General features: G+C 44.1%; 1 protein-coding gene across 2 annotated transcripts in view; it reads right to left on the reverse strand.

Annotated features, from left to right (window-relative positions):
• The window catches only part of LOC120053818 (zinc finger CCHC domain-containing protein 14-like), a 39,991-nt gene that overhangs the window by 6,255 nt on the left and 13,795 nt on the right, over positions 1-19,941 (reverse strand). Inside the window, exons 3-10 of one of the 2 annotated variants that reach the window (XM_039001080.1) lie at positions 10,359-10,429; positions 10,075-10,146; positions 9,245-9,330; positions 8,358-8,470; positions 7,581-7,617; positions 7,067-7,346; positions 6,574-6,662; positions 3,345-3,466 (exon numbers count right to left, since the gene is read on the reverse strand). In XM_039001080.1, the coding sequence (XP_038857008.1) occupies positions 3,345-3,466; positions 6,574-6,662; positions 7,067-7,346; positions 7,581-7,617; positions 8,358-8,470; positions 9,245-9,330; positions 10,075-10,146; positions 10,359-10,429 (870 nt within the window). Of the gene's footprint in view, positions 1-3,344; positions 3,470-6,573; positions 6,663-7,066; positions 7,347-7,580; positions 7,618-8,357; positions 8,471-9,244; positions 9,331-10,074; positions 10,147-10,358; positions 10,430-19,941 lie in introns of both variants that reach the window. The other variant, XM_039001079.1, reaches the window with a different exon arrangement.

Below are 19,941 nucleotides of genomic sequence, written 5' to 3' on the forward strand. Positions count from 1 at the left end.
AACCTGACAGAGCTTGAGAGGATCTGCAGAGAAGCATGGGATAAACTCCCCAAATACAGGTATGCCAAGCTTGTAGCGTCATACCCAAGATGTCACGCCCTGGCCATAGAGAGGCTTTTATTCTCTATTTTGGTTAGGCCATGGTGTGACTAGGGTGGGCATTCTAGTTTCTTTATTTCTATGTTTTGTATTTCTATGTTTTGGTCGGGTATGGTTCTCAATCAGGGACAGCTGTCTATCGTTGTCTCTGATTGGGAATCATACTTAGGCAGCCTTTTCCCTTTGGTGTTTGTGGGTAGCTGACTTTGTTAGTGGCACTATAGCCCTAGTAAGCTTCACGGTCGTTTATTTGTTTCTTGTTTTGTTGGCGACATTCTAAATAAAAGAAAATGTACGCTCACCACGCTGCACTTTGGTCCGGTCATTTCCACCTAGACGACGGCCGTGACAGAACTACCCACCCCCAAAGGACCAAGCAGCGTGGCCAGGAGAGGCAGCCCCCCCAAAACATTTTTGGAGGGGCAGACGGGACGGTCGGCGGAGCCGAGGTTGGAACCAGAGCCAGTCGGGGAGAAGAAGGTGAACTTGGAGGGGAGTGAAGCAGAGACAGTTAAGGAGTTGATGGGGAGATTGGAGTAGAGAGTTAGGAGAGAGCTGCTGTGTTGGTGCATGAGGCACGACATTCGCTCTACGTAGCGTGTCCTCAGGTTAAAGTTACCTGAGTCAGCTCTCCATACTCGTCCTGAGGTGCGTGCTCGCCGTCTGGTGAAGACTGTGCCAGCCCCACACACCAGGCCTCCTGTGCGCCTCCCCAGCCATGCACGTCTTGTGCCAGCTCTACGCTCCAGACCTCCAGGGCGCCTCCACAGCCCGGTAAGTCTTGCGCCGGCTCTGCGCACTGTGTCTCCGGTGCGATGTGACAGCCCGGTTCGTCCTATGCCTGCGCTCCGTACGTGCCGGGCTAAAGTAGGCATTCAGCCAAGAGGAGCGGTGCAAGGTCTAAGCACCAGATCTCCAGTGCTCCCCCACAGCCCGGTTCGACCTGTGCCTGCGCTCTGGAGATGCCGGGACAAAGTGGGCATTCAGCCTGGAAGAGTGGTGCCAAGGAGAAGCACCAGATCTCCAGTGCTCCCCCACAGCCCGGTTCATCCTGTGCCTGCTCCACGGGCCAGTCCGGAGCCTCCAACAACGGTCTCCAGTCCGGAGCCTCCAGCGACGGTCCCCAGTCCGGAGCCTCCAGCGACGGTCCCCAGTCCGGAGCCTCTAGCGACGGTCCCCAGTCCGGTGCCTCCAGCGACGGTCCCCAGTCCGGAGCCTCCAGCGACGGTCTCCAGTCCGGGAGCCTCCAACGACGGCCTCCAGTTACGGTCCCCAGTCCGGAGCCTCCAGCGACGGTCCCCAGTCCTTAGCCTCCAGCGACGGTACCCAGTCCGGGGTTTGCAACGTGGGTCCCCAGTCCGGGGCCTGCGGCGAGGGTCCCCAGTCCGGGGCCTGCGGCGAGGGTCCCTAGTCCTGGGCCTGCGGCGAGGGTCCCCAGTCCGGGGCCTGCGGCGAGGGTCCCCAGTTCGGGGCCTGCAGCGAAGGTTCCCAGTCCGGGGCCTGCAGCGAGGGTCTCCAGTCCGGGGTCGGCGACGAGGGTCCCCGCACCAGAGGCACCACCAAAGTGGGGGGAGCCAGAGGTGGAGCAGGGTCTATGTCCCGCACCGGAGCCGCCGCCGTGAATAGATGCCCACCCGGACCCTCCCCTATAGTCAGGTTTTGTGGCCGGAGTCCACACCTTTGGGGGGGGGGGGGGGGGGGGTACTGTCACGCCCTTGTCATAGAGAGGCTTTTATTCTCTATTTTGGTTAGGCCAGGGTGTGACTAGGGTGGGAATTCCAGTTTCTTTATTTCTATGTTTTGTATTTCTATGTTTTGGCCGGGTATGGTTCTCAATCAGGGACAGCTGTCTATCGTTGTCTCTGATTGGAAATGATACTTAGGCAGCCTTTTTTCCTTTGGTGTTTGTGGGTAGCTGACTTTATTAGTGGCACTATAGCCCTAGTAAGCTTCACGTCGTTTCTTTGTTTCTTGTTTTGTTGGCGATATTCTAAATAAAAGAAAATGTACGCTCACCACGCTGCACCTTGGTACGGTCATTTCCACCTAGACGATGGCCGTGACACAAGAAGACTCAAGGCTGTAATTGTTGCCAAAGGTACTTCAACAAAGCACTGAGTAAAGGGTCTGAATAATTATTTAAATGTGATATTTCAGTTTTTAAAAAGCTGTTTTTGCTTTGTCATTATGGGGTATTGTGTGTGGATTGATGAGGGAAAAAAAACATTGAATCCATTTTAGAATAAGGCTGTAAGGTAACAAAATATGGAAAAAGTCAAGGGGTCTGAATACTTTCCGAATGCACTGTATATCTCTCTATTATGCGTGGGAATACTTTGGAATAGATTTCCCAAATTAAAATCACTTGGAGCTGTACAACAATAAAAAATTAAAAAAATACATTTCTCTTCTTTTTTTTTGTGGGGCAGCAAATAAAATCAGTTGGGGAACCCTGGCGTACAGGTTACCTGCAGTATCACGTTCTATAGATAAAGTTGAGAAGGTGTACTTTGGAGGATTACCTTTGTAATGAACCTTTATTTAAGTCTTTGTGTACAGTTTACATGTTCATGGAGCACAGTACAGAACAGATGCCTTTGAATGACCTGTATCAAGTGTCTAGTTTACTTGTATTGAAAGTGTACAATGCCAGAGGAGTTACATACAAACCATATCAGCCACGTTGCATGTGCGAGCGTTGCAAAATACATTTACACATTAATGCTATTCAATCATTTCACCCACACCGCTCACACCGTCTACCGTCTGCGTAGTCAAGCGCTAAAATATAACTTGGCTCTATTGGAGAGGCGACACGCGCTGCAAGTCCCCTTCTTATTGGATATCAGGAAGATACAATCCCACATGGACGCTTGAAAGACCAACAAGGAGAGATTAATTCAAGATAACTAACTAAAAACTAACTAGGTTTCCCTTTTTATCTGTGGATTTATCATCGGAGTAAAGAAACACACAATTTTGTATGACTCCGGGTCAAAATTCTACAATGAACCAGCTAAAAAGAGGACCACATGCATGTCAAGTAAAATAACCCAATGTTCATCTCCCAGGACAAATATCCATGAATGTTTCATATGCGCATTGACCTTCCCCGAAATTAATATCATTGATTCAAAGCTGATTTTGGCATTTTAACCTAACCTGCGTGTCATGATCACGTCTGGTGGGGACAGACAAAATCAACATGCGCACGATGCCGGTGTAGTCAGCATGTTAAGAGTTACCTGTGTTGTTGCTGGAGTGGACTTGTTCCACTGGACCAATGTGGCTGGATGGAGTAACCCTGGCGATGCCACTACAGGACACAGGGAACTGGGACATCAAATACCTCTTCTCCATCTTCTCCCTACTGACAACACAAACACACACAGTCAGTCATCACACAGACACAAAACAGCATAACTGAGGGGAATATCATCACAGCCAATCAAAATAATTATAAAGTACACAAGCAGGCGCCAGACAGCTACTATAGAAGGTGAAGAAATAAGCTGGAGAGATCTTTGAGATGGTCTTTTACTAGCACTACTGAAACCCTAGAGGGTTCTCTAGTCTAGTCAACATTTCACAAGCACACCAGGGTCTGACATGCAGTAATATGTGTCTACCCCAGTCTTCACGTTACACTAATTGAACTATAAAGTACATACAGTGCATTCGGAAAGTATTCAGACCCCTTCCCTTTTGCCACATTTTGGTACTTGCAGCCTTATTCTAAAATTTATTAAATAATAAATGTTCCTCATCAATCTACACACAATACCCCATAATGACAAAGTGAAAACAGGTTTGTAGAAATTTTTGCACATTGATATAAAAAAACAACAGAAATACCTAATTTACATAAGTATTCAGACCTTTTGATATGGGACTCGAAATTGAGCTCAAGTGCATCCTGTTTCCATTGATCATCCTTGAGATTTTTCTACAACTTGATTGGAATCCACCTGTCGTAAATTCAATTGACTGGACATGACTTGGAAAGGCACACACCTGTCTATATAGGGTTACACAATTAACAGTGTATGTCAGAGCAAAAACCAAGCCATGAGGTGGAAGGAATTGTACTTAGACAGGATTGTGTTGAGGCACAGATCTGGGGAAAGGTACCAAAAAAGTTCTGTGGCATTGAAGGTCCCCAAGAACACAGTGGCCTCCATCATTCTTAAATGGAACAAGTTTGGAACCACAAAGACTCTTCCCAGAGCTGGCCACCCGGCCAAACTGAGCAATCAGGAGAGAAGGGCCTTGGTCAGGGAGTTGACCAAGAACCTGATGGTCACTCTGACAGAGTTCCAGAGTTCCTCTGTGGAGATGGGAGAACCTTCCAGAAGGACAACCATCTCCGCAGCACTCCACCAATCAGGCCTTTACGGTAGAGTGGCCAGACGGAAGCCACTCCTCAGTAAAAGGCACATGACAGCCCGCTTGGAGTTTGCCAAAAGGTTCTCTGGTCTGATAGAACCAAGATTTAACTCTTTGGCCTGAATGCCAGGTGTCACGTCTGGCAGAAACCTGACACCATCCTTATGGTGAAGCATGGTTGTGGCAGCATCATACTGTGGGGATGTTGTTCAGCGGCAGGGACTATGAGACTAGTCAGGATCAAGGGAAAGATGAACTGAGGAAAGTACAGAAAACCTGCTCCAGAACACTCAGGACCTCAGACTGGGGAGAAGGGTCACCTTCCAACAGAACCACGACCCTAAGCACACAGTCAAGACAACGCAGGAGTGGTTTCGGGACAAGTCTCTGAATGTTCTTGAGTGGCCCAGCCAGAGCCCGGACTTGAACCCGATCAAACATCTGTGGAGAGATCTGAAAATAGCTGTGCAGCGTCGCTCCCCATCCAACCTGACAAAGCTTGAGAGGATCTGCAGAGAAAAATGGGAAAAACTCCCTAAATACAGGTGTGCCAAGCTTGGAGCGTCATACCCAAGAAGACTTGAGGCTGTAATCTTTGTCATATGTGCTTCAACAAAGTACTGAGTAAAGGGTCTGAATACTTGTAAATGTGATATGTTTTTTTATTTGTAATAAATTTTCTAAAAATTCCAGCAACCTGTTTTTGCTTTGTCATTATTGGGCATTGTATGTAGATTGATGAGGGGGAAAAACGATTTAATCTATTTTAGAATAAGGCTGTAACGTAACAAAATGTGGAAAAAGTCAAGGGGTCTGAATACTTTCCAAATGCACTGTATACCATATCAACCTTGGGACATATTTCATATTTGGTTATATACATGGTATGATCAGGGAGAGAGATGGAGATACTCGTGTGATAAATAGTTATCTGAGATTAATTTCTGCTGTCCCTGGCCACTCTACCACAGAGAATTGATATAGAAAAGCACTTTTGTTAGCAGTCCATGTGTCTTCTAAATATGGTACACACGAAGGAAGACATGACATATGAGTGTTTTTTGGGCAACCATATAGGCCTACAGAGGGAAAATAGTGTTCATTTAGCTGCATCACCAGGTGAAGGAAAATCAGACTTGACAGTGGAAAGAGTGATCCTGAATAAGCTCCCATTTAGCTCACTGTCAGACACACCTATGGAAAAGCACCTGAGGAACTTTCCTCTTCGTGTAATCAACGCACACGGTCGTACCTGGCTAAACCTGGCTAGTGGAAACGTGTTAATATTAGCAGTGGAAACAGGCTTAGTGATAATCTTTTCTCTCAGTAACACTCCTACGCTACAAAAGGTGATTGTTTTTTCCAGGGGAGTGATTCTTTCTATCTCCCCTTTAGGTAAACTTATCTGGGCTAACCAATCTGCCCCACTGGCATGCTAGTTAACCATTGATAACCAAATATCCATTATTACTCTATATTCCCTCACACAAAAACATCATTGATCAATCTCCTTTGTTAATGTCTAAAAAAATATACCATCAACAGATTAACCTTTTACACATGCTACACAAATGATAAAGTATGACTATTTAAATTAAAAAAATATGAAACATTAGTTGTAAATAGAAATAGTAGGTAATGTTGGCCTAATTCTGTGAATTTTGCACCGTTCTATAACAATGACCTGATTTGATCTATCTATCTATCTATCTATCTATCTATCTATCTATCTATCTATCTATCTATCTACACTCTTAGAAAATAAGGTTCCAGGTTGAACCATTTTTGGTTCCAGGTAGAACTATTTTGGGTTCCAGGTAGAACCCTCTGTGTAAAGAGATCTACCTGGAACCAAAAGGGTTCTACCTAGAACCAAAAAGAGTCCTTCAAAGAGTTCTCCTATTGGGACAGCCAAATAACCCTTTTAGGTTCTAGATAGCACCTTTTTGTGTATCTATCTATGTCATTACCCTCTGAACTACCTGTTTCTATACAGGAGTATGTTGGGATTGTCACTGTTTTTATTGAGCTGGGGGACAGAGGGCTTGATGAGGGGGTGGGGGTTCAGGGTTCAAGGTTCAGACTCACTTCTGCAGTTCCAGCTGCGTCTTCAGCTTTTTCTTGGCTCCCTGGGTGAGGTCATACCTGTTCAGATCCTCCTCTGTGAGTCCAAGGAACTGTGGGAAAGGAGAGCAGGTTGAAGAGAGGGAGAATGAGTCTGATAGGGAAAAATAGCAGCTGTTGTTTGATCTACTCTAATGTCTTACTGTTGGGGCTTTCTAATATTAGACGTAGCCTTTGACATGTAGCCTTACTATGAAATTGTATGATTGATATTGCACTTGTCCCACCTACTTGCTTCTAAATATCCTTTCATGTTTTGATGTTGTTGTTTGTTAATATGTGATTTAATCTGTATTGTGATTGCTGCAAAATGAATTGCCTCTTTGAGAAGCCAAAACAAACACACTTTTCCTTATGCCCTAATGTCTACAGCTCCATAGGTGTCTTAAATGCCACTCATCCACTGTAACCTAAACCCACCAATAAGAGACTCCCCCCTTCCCCAGAGCCCACCCACCTCCTCCATGGTCAGCTGTTTGAAGACTGGGTAGTACTTGTGCAGGCGGAGTTTCCTCAGCCAGTCCAGGATGCCATTCTGTTCTGGGCTACTCATCTGTGGAGGGCCAGGATTCTGGAGGTGCCCGGGAGAGGGCGCGTTGTCCCCCCCTGATACCCCCACCCTGCCGGGGGGAAGGGTGGGCACTGTGCCCTGGGGGAGCAGCTGGTTTGGAGAGCAAGGCTGAATGGAGTTGTGAATGCTCATGACTGGCTGGATACTGGCCACACCACACACAGCCCTGAGACAAATTAGGGAGAACGGGTGGAGGGATGAAAGACGAGTGGAAACATGGAGGGAAAATAAGGAAAAGTTAATGTCAGAAAATGGACAGTGAAGAGACAAATATTGCAAAGGATGGAAAGATTGTAATTCCGATATTTAGATCATCATCATTTGCAGATTTGGATAGGCAGCAACAGTCTATATGAGACATAGTGAAAGAGTACGTTGTGTATTAGCGAGGAGAGACCACCTGTTGGCTCCTCTGTATTGAAGCAGGCAGCCAAGATCTGGAGCACAAAAAAGAAACATAGATCCACAGTCATTCACATATTGAACAACTTCTATATTAGGATACTATAAATAGCTAGATCATGTTTACAAAATTAACGTAATAATCTCTTGTCTCTTGACTTCTTGACCTCTTTGCAAGTTGCAACAAGCTGAATATCAGTTGAGTGTCGCCAGTTTGTCCAGGTTAATTTGAGAGCAGTGTGACATTGCAGCAGTGTCTGTACAGCCACTGGGGCCGGTGGTACCACATTACAGCAGAGTAAGAGCCATTTTTATTTCACTGCATCCCAAGGGTCTCTTAATATCTGCCAAGGGGGAATAGCTGGCTGCTCCAGACACACATCCAGGTCTCCCACTTCCCTGCCTGGGGGACGGAACTATAAATACACTCTAGGATGAGGTCACCAAATCGAATCATATCAAATTTTATTTGTCACATTTGCCGAATACCACAGGTGTAGAGTTTACTGTGAAATGCTTACTTACGAGCCCTTTCCCAACGAAAAATAAAATATCACAAGGAATAAAAATATTCAAGAATTAAGCTATATACAAGGAGTAGCAGTCGCCAGGCCTACCAACACAAACATGCCAGCCCAAATTCACACACAACACTAAAATAGAAATCCCAACACCCATCAAACCCCAAAGATGAAGTGTCCCTACTTTACCCCAATCAGAGAGGGGGACACATACGTCCCATGAACTCTGATTAGGGTTAGGACAGGAGTCTTACTTGCAGTGGGGAGAAAGGAGGGGACGGTGGCGGTGGGGGTGGGGGCAGTAGTGCTGAAGAAGAGTCTGGCCCGGTAGTGTTTGAGAATGTGAACTGGAAGCGCTGTCAGGCACCTGCACAGGGAACATATGAACATAAAGTGTGAACATATGAGATAACATTAAATTCAATGCTCGGCATGATTCATTCTCTCCTTATCTGTTGTCTTTGACTCAGAGCCAGTAACACCAAGAACTAGGTCAACAACAACATTACAACAGCATGGCTTGTTTTCTCATTTACAGTAACTCCTTGGTTGTTACTCCTTATCATACATATACAGTATGAACATATTATATATCACAACACATACAGTATTAATTATGTACCACTGTTATCAAGTGAACATATTATATATCACAACACATACAGTATTAATTATGTACCACTGTTATCAAGTGAACATATTATATATCACAACACATACAGTATTAACTATGTACCACTGTAATCAAGTGAACATATTATATATCACAACACATACAGTATTAATTATGTACCACTGTAATCAAGTGAACATATATATCACAACACATACAGTATTAACTATGTACCACTGTAATCAAGTGAACATATTATATATCACAACACATACAGTATTAACTATGTACTACTGTAATCAAGTGAACATATTATATATCACAACACATACAGTATTAACTATGTACCACTGTAATCAAGTGAACATATTATATATCACAACACATACAGTATTAACTATGTACTACTGTAATCAAGTGAACATATTATATATCACAACACATACAGTATTAACTATGTACCACTGTAATCAAGTGAACATATTTAGGTGGGCTACCTTGGTCAGTGACAATGCTGATGGACCTTACCTGGGGTCCAGCTCAGAGGTCTGATCAAGGCCAAGGGACTGAGGCAGGAACTTCTCTAAACCTTTATCAGAGAAAAGCTGGGAGACCTGGGAGAAACACAAGATAGATAGTGACCTTCACATCAATGATCCAAGACCAGCTCAGTTAATCCCTACCATTGTGACAATGAGTCGTCATAATGCTACATCAAATGTACATGATCTTAGGGGCATTGGCAAACACAATGTAAGTAACTTAATTTTTGTACCCCTAATTGCACCGAATACTTCTGTTTATCATACAGCTATTGTATGCAGTAATCATGAGCCTATAAACCAGAGTTTCACTGTTAGCACTGAGGCGGTGTGCCCTAGTAAGAAGACCACTTTGTGCAGCTCACCCTGCACTATCAGCTCCCATATAAATAACATGACTAAGTCTACTTCTGATAAGCTTCCCAGTAAAGCATTAAAAACAATCAAGCAACCCAGAAAAGTGCTAAAAATAGCCCATATTAACATATGCAGCCTGAGAAACAAGGTCCATGAAGTCAATAACTTGCTTGTAACTGATGAAATTCATATTCTGACTATCTCTGAAACTCACTTAGATAATACCTTTGATGATACAGTGGTAGCAATACATGGTTATAACATCTACTGAAAAGACAAAAATGCCAATGGGGGCGGTGTTGCGGTCTATATTCAGAACCACATTCCTGTAAAGCTTATGAGACAATCTAATGTTAAATACTGTTGAAGTAATATGGCTACAGGTTCATCTGCCTCACCTAAAGTCAATAAGAGACACATGCATTCAGTCCCCTCTCTCTGCTTCGGCCACTCTCTTACCTGGGAGAGAAAGTCCAGCACCTCCTGGTGAGTCCTGCTCACAGTGGACACAGAGGAGTCTGACCATTTGACCTGCGGGATGAGGAGAGAGCGAGTAGAGGGCAACAGGATACGACAACGAACATACAGTACATACTTAACTGTGTGTGTGTGTGTGTGTGTGTGTGTGTGTGTGTGTGTGTGTGTGTGTGTGTGTGTGTGTGTGTGTGTGTGTGTGTGTGTGTGTGTGTGTGTGTGTGTGTGTGTGTGTGTGTGTGTGTGTTGTGTGTTGTGTGTGTACTCACCTCTAGCATATATTCACTTGGTTTCCCCCCCTTGTTGGTTACCCCCCTCAGGTCTATCCTCTCTATGTTCACTGAAATACAAACAAATGATAATTCTAATTATCTGATAATATCGTCTAACAAACTAAGAGCATCATGTGCTTTAGAGTCCTACATTATACCATGCTAGAGTATGCTAGCACGTGCTATACGAAATTGAGTGATTAGTGGTACTATTAGCTCTGCTGTAGGTTGTGCCTTCAAGGCTGATTCAGCCACAGACACATGTTGTTTTGGCACCAAATATATGTAATTAAATCAAATGTCTGAGTTCAGAGAGGGAAAATCACAGGGAACGATATCACCTGGTGTTCATTTAAAACATATTAAACACTTTAAACTGGCAATCTCATAGAACCACAGGAAAATTGGAAAGAGTTCAGAGGAAGACAGAGAGAAAGAACAAAAAAAACTAGAGGGAGCATACAGATAGAGAAACTAGGTAGAAAGAAAGAGAGAGCAATGGAGAGAAACAGTGATAGGAGGATAATCTAGATTTATGGTTGGATTAACGGCACATTTTAGGGATCCTGCCAGTGACATTTTGGCTGAGCTCTGCAGAGATTCAGAGAACACACACACCCTCTGAAATCACATACACAACACTCATAAACACACACACAGTAGATTACACACACACACTGGTCTGTGTGTTAAATACACCCTGCAGACTCAGCACTTCCTCTGTTGTGTATTAGCATTGGGAGAGGTGCTAGCTAGCTGAATGAAGCTCTGTGCTGAAAGCCTCCTATCTGAGGGGATCAGAAATGACTAAATATTGTGAAAAACCTCCCGTCACTACTTCCCCAGAGGGTTGGGTCTCAGTCAGGCCAGGAAAGGGCCTCACCCCTTATGGGCGAGTGTGAACTTATCTGGAATGTTTTGAGGAGCAGAGCAGAAAGTCTATAGGCCTCCTCATTGTAAGACTGCTTGCCTGCCTGCTCCTACCTAACCACCCACTCAAACCTTCATTACTCTCGAGAACTTCCATCAAGATCAATACAGAAGCAGCAGGGTCGAACCCATTGTGTGAGTGTGTAAGTGAAAGAGAGTATGAACAGTGTGTAGAAAAGAAAGGTGAGTAAGTGAAAGAGAGAGTAGGGACAGTGTGTAGAAAAGAAAGGTGAGTAAGTGAAAGAGAGAGTAGGGACAGTGTGTAGAAAAGAAAGGTGAGTAAGTGAAAGAGAGAGTAGGGACAGTGTGTAGAAAAGAAAGGTGAGTAAGTGAAAGAGAGAGTAGGGACAGTGTGTAGAAAAGAAAGGTGAGTAAGTGAAAGAGAGAGTAGGGACAGTGTGTAGAAAAGAAAGGTGAGTAAGTGAAAGAGAGAGTAGGGACAGTGTGTAGAAAAGAAAGGTGAGTAAGTGAAAGAGAGAGTAGGGACAGTGTGTAGAAAAGAAAGGTGAGTAAGTGAAAGAGAGAGTAGGGACAGTGTGTAGAAAAGAAAGGTGAGTAAGTGAAAGAGAGAGTAGGGACAGTGTGTAGAAAAGAAAGGTGAGTAAGTAAAAGAGAGAGTAGGGACAGTGTGTAGAAAAGAAAGGTGAGTAAGTGAAAGAGAGAGTAGGGACAGTGTGTAGAAAAGAAAGGTGAGTAAGTGAAAGAGAGAGTAGGGACAGTGTGTAGAAAAGAAAGGTGAGTAAGTGGGGAAAGTGAATGTGACATGTGTGCTTCTGGAGTGTGGACAGAGGAGGAACTACAGTACTGTATGTCATGCTGTCTGTGCTGAACCCTCTCTCCTGTGTGAGCTCCTTACCCTGCCCATGTTCAAACCATACAGAACCAGACAGTAGCCAGAGACAATAGCACTGACCTAATATCACTCTCACTCACAGCAGAGTTTACACACACAATCCCCTCCTTAGTTAGGTTTAGCATATCACCCATGTTACTGTAAGGCAACTGAATATTCATCTACACCCTGAAAACAAATGGTTAGTTGACTTTTAATTGAGATGAGTTGGTATAGTCTGATCATACATAGCCAAAGCCTGCATGTGGAGCATTGACCATGCACATTCACCTGTTATCAGTTAGGCCTACATTCTCAGAGACAAACTGAGTGCTGCTATCTTAGTATCTTTCCAGATTCAGAGCATTGCACTACAGGTGACCTACTGGCAAGAATTCCTCTTCTTTCACTGTTTAATCGCTTAGTTACATGGACTTATTCAAGGTTTCCAAAATATGCTAGTCATTTTTCCCATGACTGTCTGGTGTAGACAGGAGGGCAGTGTGTATTATTATCTGTGTTAAAGCATCACTCTCCGAAAACAGAGTGAAGGCGTAGTGATGAGAAAGAAAAAGACATTGACTGCTATTCATATCTCATAGCTAAAATAACCTAATAACCCTGAGGACAAGTATGTGAGTTAACTCCTAAACCAACAACAACCACTTCAGCCAAGAGATCCTCTCTGGTCCAAACTGATGCGTAGGACCAACTTCATCCAAAAACTTCTTCCAGTACTGATAATGGGCCAGATTTCCTATTTGAATTAAACTGTGATACAATGTTTCTAGGGATTTCCTAAGTCTGTAGTCTAAAAACCCACTAAGGTGAAATTAAACATATTACGAACACTGAGGAAAATAAGGACGGCCAACTGACATCAGTCCAGGAACAGATCTGGGGACAGCTTGTAAGATTTAAACACCTATGCACCTTTCTGCCCTTTCTCACAGCGCTGGTCTTTCAAAATACACCATCTTAACCCAAAAAGCATACCTCTTAATGTGCAAACTCAGTTTATCTACCACACACTAACTCCTCCCTCCACCCACCACTCAGCCAAAGCTAAGCTCACAGATCTCCAACCTCCTCCAACACACACATCCTCAACCTAAGGGACAGAGTTAATCTCCTCTCAACCACATCCTGTACTACACAGTAGTAACCTAGCCATGTACTCACATGTAACCTAGCCATGTACTCACATGTAACCTAGCCATGTACTCACATGTAACCTAGCCATGTACTCACATGTAACCTAGCCATGTACTCACATGTAACCTAGCCATGTCCCGGTCCTTCTCACCCACCCAGGCAGTCCATCTCCCTCAGCACCCTGTTGCATACCAAGCCACCCTGCACCAGGTCGTCCTTCTCCCTCAGTCCCCTGCTCTGCCAGCCTGCCTCGTCAGGTCGTCCCTCTCCCTCAGTCCCCTGCTCTGCCACCCTGCCTCGTCAGGTCGTCCCTTTCCCTCAGTCCCCTGCTCTGCCACCCAGGTAACCTGTACCCTCTGCCATGCCACCCAGCCTCTCCCTCAGCACCCTGCCTGTTCTCAGTAGGTAGTAGGTGCTGGAGGCTCCATATGCCTGGTGCCAGACTCATTAATCCAGGGCATACTACCATTCTAACAGATCTGGTTACATATTATACCCTGTGCAATACACTGGCACACAGAGACACACAAAGTGACTAATCAACAGTGACAGTGTTTGTCTTTTTTACATTATCAGCACATTTCATGTGGTGTGTGTAGTATGATAATGACACCAAAACCAAGATGGCATTACAAATTAAGTCCCTCACTATCTACATGTTTGAATAACAAGTGCACCCTCGCTGCTGTGTGTGTGCGTGTGTGGAGGTATGTTCGTCCTGCTTTGTGCTGTGTGATGACAGGCATGCAGCCCTAGCCATGAGGTAGTGTAGCTAGCCCAGCATTGGGTTACCAGAGAGGGGAGAGGCCAATCCTACTGAGTAATGGAGAGACCTGCTCCTTTCAAAGCAATATCAGCCCTCAGCTTAATCTGCTCCTCTAACTATCAACTCCTTAATCCTCTAACACCCTTAACTATCAACCCATACTTAAACTACCCTCAGATAGAAGACATTCCTACACACTGACTCATTATACCATTATACAGTTTGGGTAACCTGAGTTCAAAATATTACATGTAAGGTAGTATCTAAATTATTAACGGGGCACCAGTCCTTTCTTGGACAAAATTGGTCATCTAAGTAGGCCTGACTTGTGAGTTATTTACAATAACTCTATAAGACTAAAATTTGAATAATAGTAATACATTTATAAATTGATGAATATGAAGGTATGAATTCTTTGAGAATCAATTGGAGTTCTTTCCCAAAATAACTAGACAAATACAAGTTCTTTATACAGTCGTGGCCAAAAGTTTTGAGAATGACACAAATATTCATTTTCACAAAGTCTCCTATCTCAGTTTGTATGATGGCAATTTGCATATACTCCAGAATGTTATGAAGAGTGATCAGATGAATTGCAATTAATTGCAAAGTCCCTCTTTGCCATGCAAATGAACTGAATCCCCAAAAAACATTTCCACTGGATTTCAGCCCTCCCACAAAAGGACCAGCTGACATCATGTCAGTGATTCTCTCGTTAACACAGGTGTGAGTGTTGATGAGGACAAGGCTGGAGATCACTCTGTCATGCTGATTGAGTTCAAATAACTGACTGGAAGCTTCAGGAGGGTGGTGCTTGGAATCAATGTTCTTCCTCTGTTAACCATGGTTACCTGCAAGTGCCGTCATCACGTGCCGTCATCATTGCTTTGCACGAAAAGGGCTTCACAGGCAAGGATATTGCTGCCAGTAAGATTGCACCTAAATCAACCATTTATCGGATCATCAAGGACTTCAAGGAGAGCGGTTCAATTGTTGTGAAGAAGGCTTCAGGGTGCCCAAGAAAGTCCAGCAAGCGCCAGGACCGTCTCCTAAAGTTGATTTAGCTGCGCAATCGGGGCACCACCAGTACAGAGCTTGCTCAGGAATGGCAGCAGGCAGGTGTGAGAGCATCTGCACACACAGTGAGGAGGATGAAATCAAATCAAAGTTTATTTGTCACGTGCGCTGAATACAACAGGTGTAGACCTTACAGTGAGACATTACAGTGAAATGCTTAATTACAGGCTCTAACCAATAGTGCAAAAAAAGGTATTAGGTGAACAATAGTTAGGTAAAGACATAAAACAACAGTAAAAAGACAGGAATATACAGTAGCGAGGCTAAAAAAGTAGTGAGTTAGTCAGGCTGATTGAGGTAGTATGTACATGAATGTATAGTTAAAGTGACTATGCATATATGATAAACAGAGAGTAGCACCAGCGTAAAGAGGGGTTGGGGGGAGGAACACAATGCAAATAGTCCGGGTAGCCATTTGATTACCTTTTCAGGAGTCTTATGGCTTGTGGGTAAAAACTGTTGAGAAGCCTTTTTGTCCTAGACTTGGCACTCCGGTAGCGCTTGCCATGAGGTAGTAGAGAGAACAGTCTATGACTGGGGTAGCTGGGGTCTTTGACAATTTTTAGGGCCTTCCTCTGACACCGCCTGCTGTAGAGGTCCTGGATGGCAGGCAGCTTAGCCCCAGTGATGTCCTGGGCCGTACGCACTACCCTCTGTAGTGCCTTGCGGTCAGAGGCCGAGCAGTTGCCGTTCCAGGCAGTGATGCAACCAGTCAGGATGCTCTCGAACTTGCAGCTGTAGAACCTTTTGAGGATCTCAGGACCCATGCCAAATCTTTTTAGTTTCCTGAGGGGGAATAGGCTTTGTCGTGCCCTCTTCACGACTGTTTTGGTGTTTTTGGACCATTCTAGTTTGTTGTTGATGTGGACTCTAAGGAACTTGAAGCTCTCAACCTGCTCCACTACAGCCCCGTCGATGAGAATGGGGGCGTGCTCGGTCCTCATTTTCCTGTAGTCCACAATCATCTCCTTAGTCTTGGTTACGTTGAGGGATAAGTTGTTATTCTAGCACCACCCGGCCAGATCTCTGACTTCCTCCCTACAGACTGTCTCGTCGTTGTCGGTGATCAGGCCTACCACTGTTGTGTCGTCAGCAAATGTAATGATGGTGTTGGAGTCGTGCCTGGCCATGCAGTCATGGGTGAACAGGGAGTACAGGAGGGGACTGAGCACACACCCTTGGGGAGCTCCAGTGTTGAGGATCAATGTGGCAGATGTGTTGCTACCTACCCTCACCACCTGGGTGCGGCCCGTCAGGAAGTTCAGGATCTAGTTGCAGAGAGAGGTGTTTAGTCCCAGGATCCTTAGCTTAGTGATGAGCTTTGAGGGTACTATGGTGTTGAACGCTGAGCTGTAGTCAATGAATAGCATTCTCACATAAGTGTTCCTTTTGGCCTGGTGTCAAGAAGGGCAGCAAAGAAGCCACTTCTCTCCAGGAAAAACATCAGGGACAGACTGATATTCTGCACAAGGTACAGGGATTGGACTGCTGAGGACTGGGGTAAAGTCATTTTCTCTGATGAATCCCCTTTCCAATTGTTTGGGGCATCCGGAAAAAAGCTTGTCTGGAGAAGACTAGGTGAGCGCTACCATCAGTCCTGTGTCATGCCAACAGTAAAGCATCCTGAGACCATTCATGTGTGGGGTTGCTTCTCAGCCAAGGGAGTGGGCTCACTCACAATTTTGCCTAAGAACACAGACATGAATAAAGAATGGTACCAACACATCCTCCGAGAGCAACTTCTCCCAACCATCCAGGAACAGTTTGGTGACGAACAATGCCTTTTCCAGCATGATGGAGCACCTTGCCATAAGGCAAAACTGATAACTAAGTGGCTTGGGGAACAAAACATCGATATTTTGGGTCCATGGCCAGGAAACTCCCCAGACCATAATCCCATTGAGAACTTGTGGTCAATCCTCAAGAGGCGGGTGGACAAACAAAACCCCACAAATTCTGACAAACTCCAAGCATTGATTATGCAAGAAAGGGCTGCCATCAGTCAGGATGTGGTCCAGAAGTTAATTGACAGCATGCCAGGGCAGATTGCAGAGGTCTTGAAAAAGAAGGGTCAACACTGCAAATATTGACTCTTTGCATCAACTTCATGTAATTGTCAATAAAAGCCTTTGATACTTATGAAATGCTTCTAATTATACTTCAGTATTCCATAGTAACATCTGACAAAAATATCTAAAGACACTGAAGCAGCAAACGTTGTGGAAATTAATATTTGTGTCATTCTCAAAACTTTTGGCCACGACTGTACAATCAACAGCTAATAACGCTAATCAAAATATTTACAAACATAATGAGAGGGATCATGAAAAGGTAGGAAATAGAACGAAAGACAAGAAAGAGACCTCAAGATATCTGAATATTAAAGATGTGATTCTCAGTCTGTGAACAAAGTCTGTTGTAGAGGTCGACCGATTAATCGGAATGGCCGATTAATTAGGGCCGATTTCAAGTTTTCATAACAATCGGAAATCGGTAATTTTGGACGGCGATTTAAAAAAAAGTTTTTTTCTTTTTACACCTTTATTTAACTAGGCAAGTCAGTTAAGAACACATTCTTATTTTCAATGACGGCCTAGGAACGGTGGGTTAACTGCCTTGTTCAGGGGCAGAACGACAGATTTTTACCTTGTCAGCTCAGGGATTCAATCTTGCAACCTTACGGTTAACTAATCCAACGCTCTAACCACCTGCCTCACGAGGAGCCCGCCTGTGACGCGAATGCAGTAAGAAGCCAAGGTAAGTTGCTAGCTAGCATTAAACTTATCTTATAAAAAACAATCAATCAATCATAATCACTAGTTATAACTACACATGGTTGATGATATTACTAGTTTATCTAGCGTGTCCTGCGTTGCATATAATCGATGCGGTGCGCATTCGCGAAAAAGGACTGTCGTTGCTCCAACGTGTACCTAACCATAAACATCAATGCCTTTCTTAAAATCAATACACAGAAGTATATATTTTTAAACCTGCATATTTAGCTAAAAGAAATCCAGGTTAGCAGGCAATATTAACCAGGTGAAATTGTGTCACTTCTCTTGCGTTCATTGCACGCAGAGTTAGGGTATATGCAACAGTTTGGGCCGCCTGGCTCATTGCGAACTAATTTACCAGAATTTTACATAATTATGACATAACATTGAAGGTTGTGCAATGTAACAGGAATATTTAGACTGATGGATGCCACCCGTTAGATAAAATACGGAACGGTTCCGTATTTCACTGAAAGAATAAATGTTTTGTTTTCAAGATGATAGTTTCCGGATTCGACCATATTAATGACCTAAGGCTCGTATTTCTGTGTGTTATTATGTTATAATTAAGTCTATGATTTGATAGAGCAGTCTGACTGAGCGATGGTGGGCACCAGCAGGCTCGTAAGCATTCATTCAAACAGCACTTTCGTGCGTTTTGCCAGCAGCTCTGCTGTTTATGACTTCAAGCCTATCAACTCCCGAGATTAGGCTGGTGTAACCGATGTGAAATGGCTAGCTAGTTAGCGGGGTGCGCGCTAATAGCGTTTCAAACGTCACTCGCTCTGAGACTTGGAGTAGTTGTTCCCCTTGTTCTGCATGGTTAACGCTGCTTCGAGGGTGGCTGTTGTCGATGTGTTCCTGGTTCGAGCCCAGGTAGCGGCGAGGAGAGGGATGGAAGCTATACTGTTACACTGGCAATACTAAAGTGCCTATAAGAACATCCAATAGTCAAAGGTATATGAAATACAAATCGTATAGAGAAAAATAGTCCTATAATTCCTATAATAACTACAACCTAAAACTTCTTACCTGGGAATATTGAAGACTCATGTTAAAAGGAACCACCAGCTTTCATATGTTCTCATGTTCTGAGCAAGGAACTTAAACGCTAGCTTTCTTACATGGCACATATTGCACTTTTACTTTCTTCTCCAACACTTTGTTTTTGCATTATTTAAACCAAATTTAAATGTTCATTCAGTATTGTTGTAATTGTCATTATTACAAATACATTCTTAAAAATCGGCCGATTAATCGGTATCGGCTTTTTTGGTCCTCCAATAATCGGTATCGGTATTGAAAAATCATAATTGGTCGACCTCTAGTCTGTTGTCCTTGGCTCTGGTTAGGCCGCATGGAAGTGAACAAAGGAAAGATGGCGGTGTGTCCTTAGTCCTGAGTTGAGGGGTTCCTTGGTGGTGGTTTCTCGCTACTTTCCTCTGAGTTTGGAAGGTCCCTCGTGGGCTGCTCCTCTGGGTTGTGTCCCTGTTGGCTCTGTCTGCTGGCTCTTCCTTTGAGTTGCAGAGGCTGTGCTCTAAATCATCTTCTCCCTCTTTCCTTGAAGAAGGTTAGCTTAAATGTACTGTTCAGGCTACACAAGCTCTTTAAAGACTGTCTCCTTCTGAGACGGTTTAGTGCATGGGCTCTTCCGCACCAATGTCTGTACTGGATTAAAGGTACTATTTCCTAAAATGTACTTTCACTAAGCTAAATTCACCAGTTCTTGCCATTAAAGGCTAAGGTCCAGGCCCTGTGGTCAGTCTACTGAAGATGGAGGTTCATCTCCCTCCTCGAGAGAGGTCCAACTTGAGAGGTCCAGCAGGATAAGAGAGTGAGGTGGGAGACATCAGAGTCCTTTTGCAGTCCTGTGACGTAACAATGTATCATACCTAGGTGTGAAGGGTCAATTTTATGACCATTTGTCTTAGAGAGCTTGGAAGAACTTATAGACAGACAGTAAAAGGATGTTCAACATTGTTTTCTTATATGACATTAAAACAACACGTCGCTACAAATGTTACTGTACAATTCATTGACCAG

Source organism: Salvelinus namaycush, chromosome 9, assembly GCF_016432855.1.
Source record: "Salvelinus namaycush isolate Seneca chromosome 9, SaNama_1.0, whole genome shotgun sequence".
Lineage (NCBI taxonomy): Eukaryota > Metazoa > Chordata > Actinopteri > Salmoniformes > Salmonidae > Salvelinus > Salvelinus namaycush.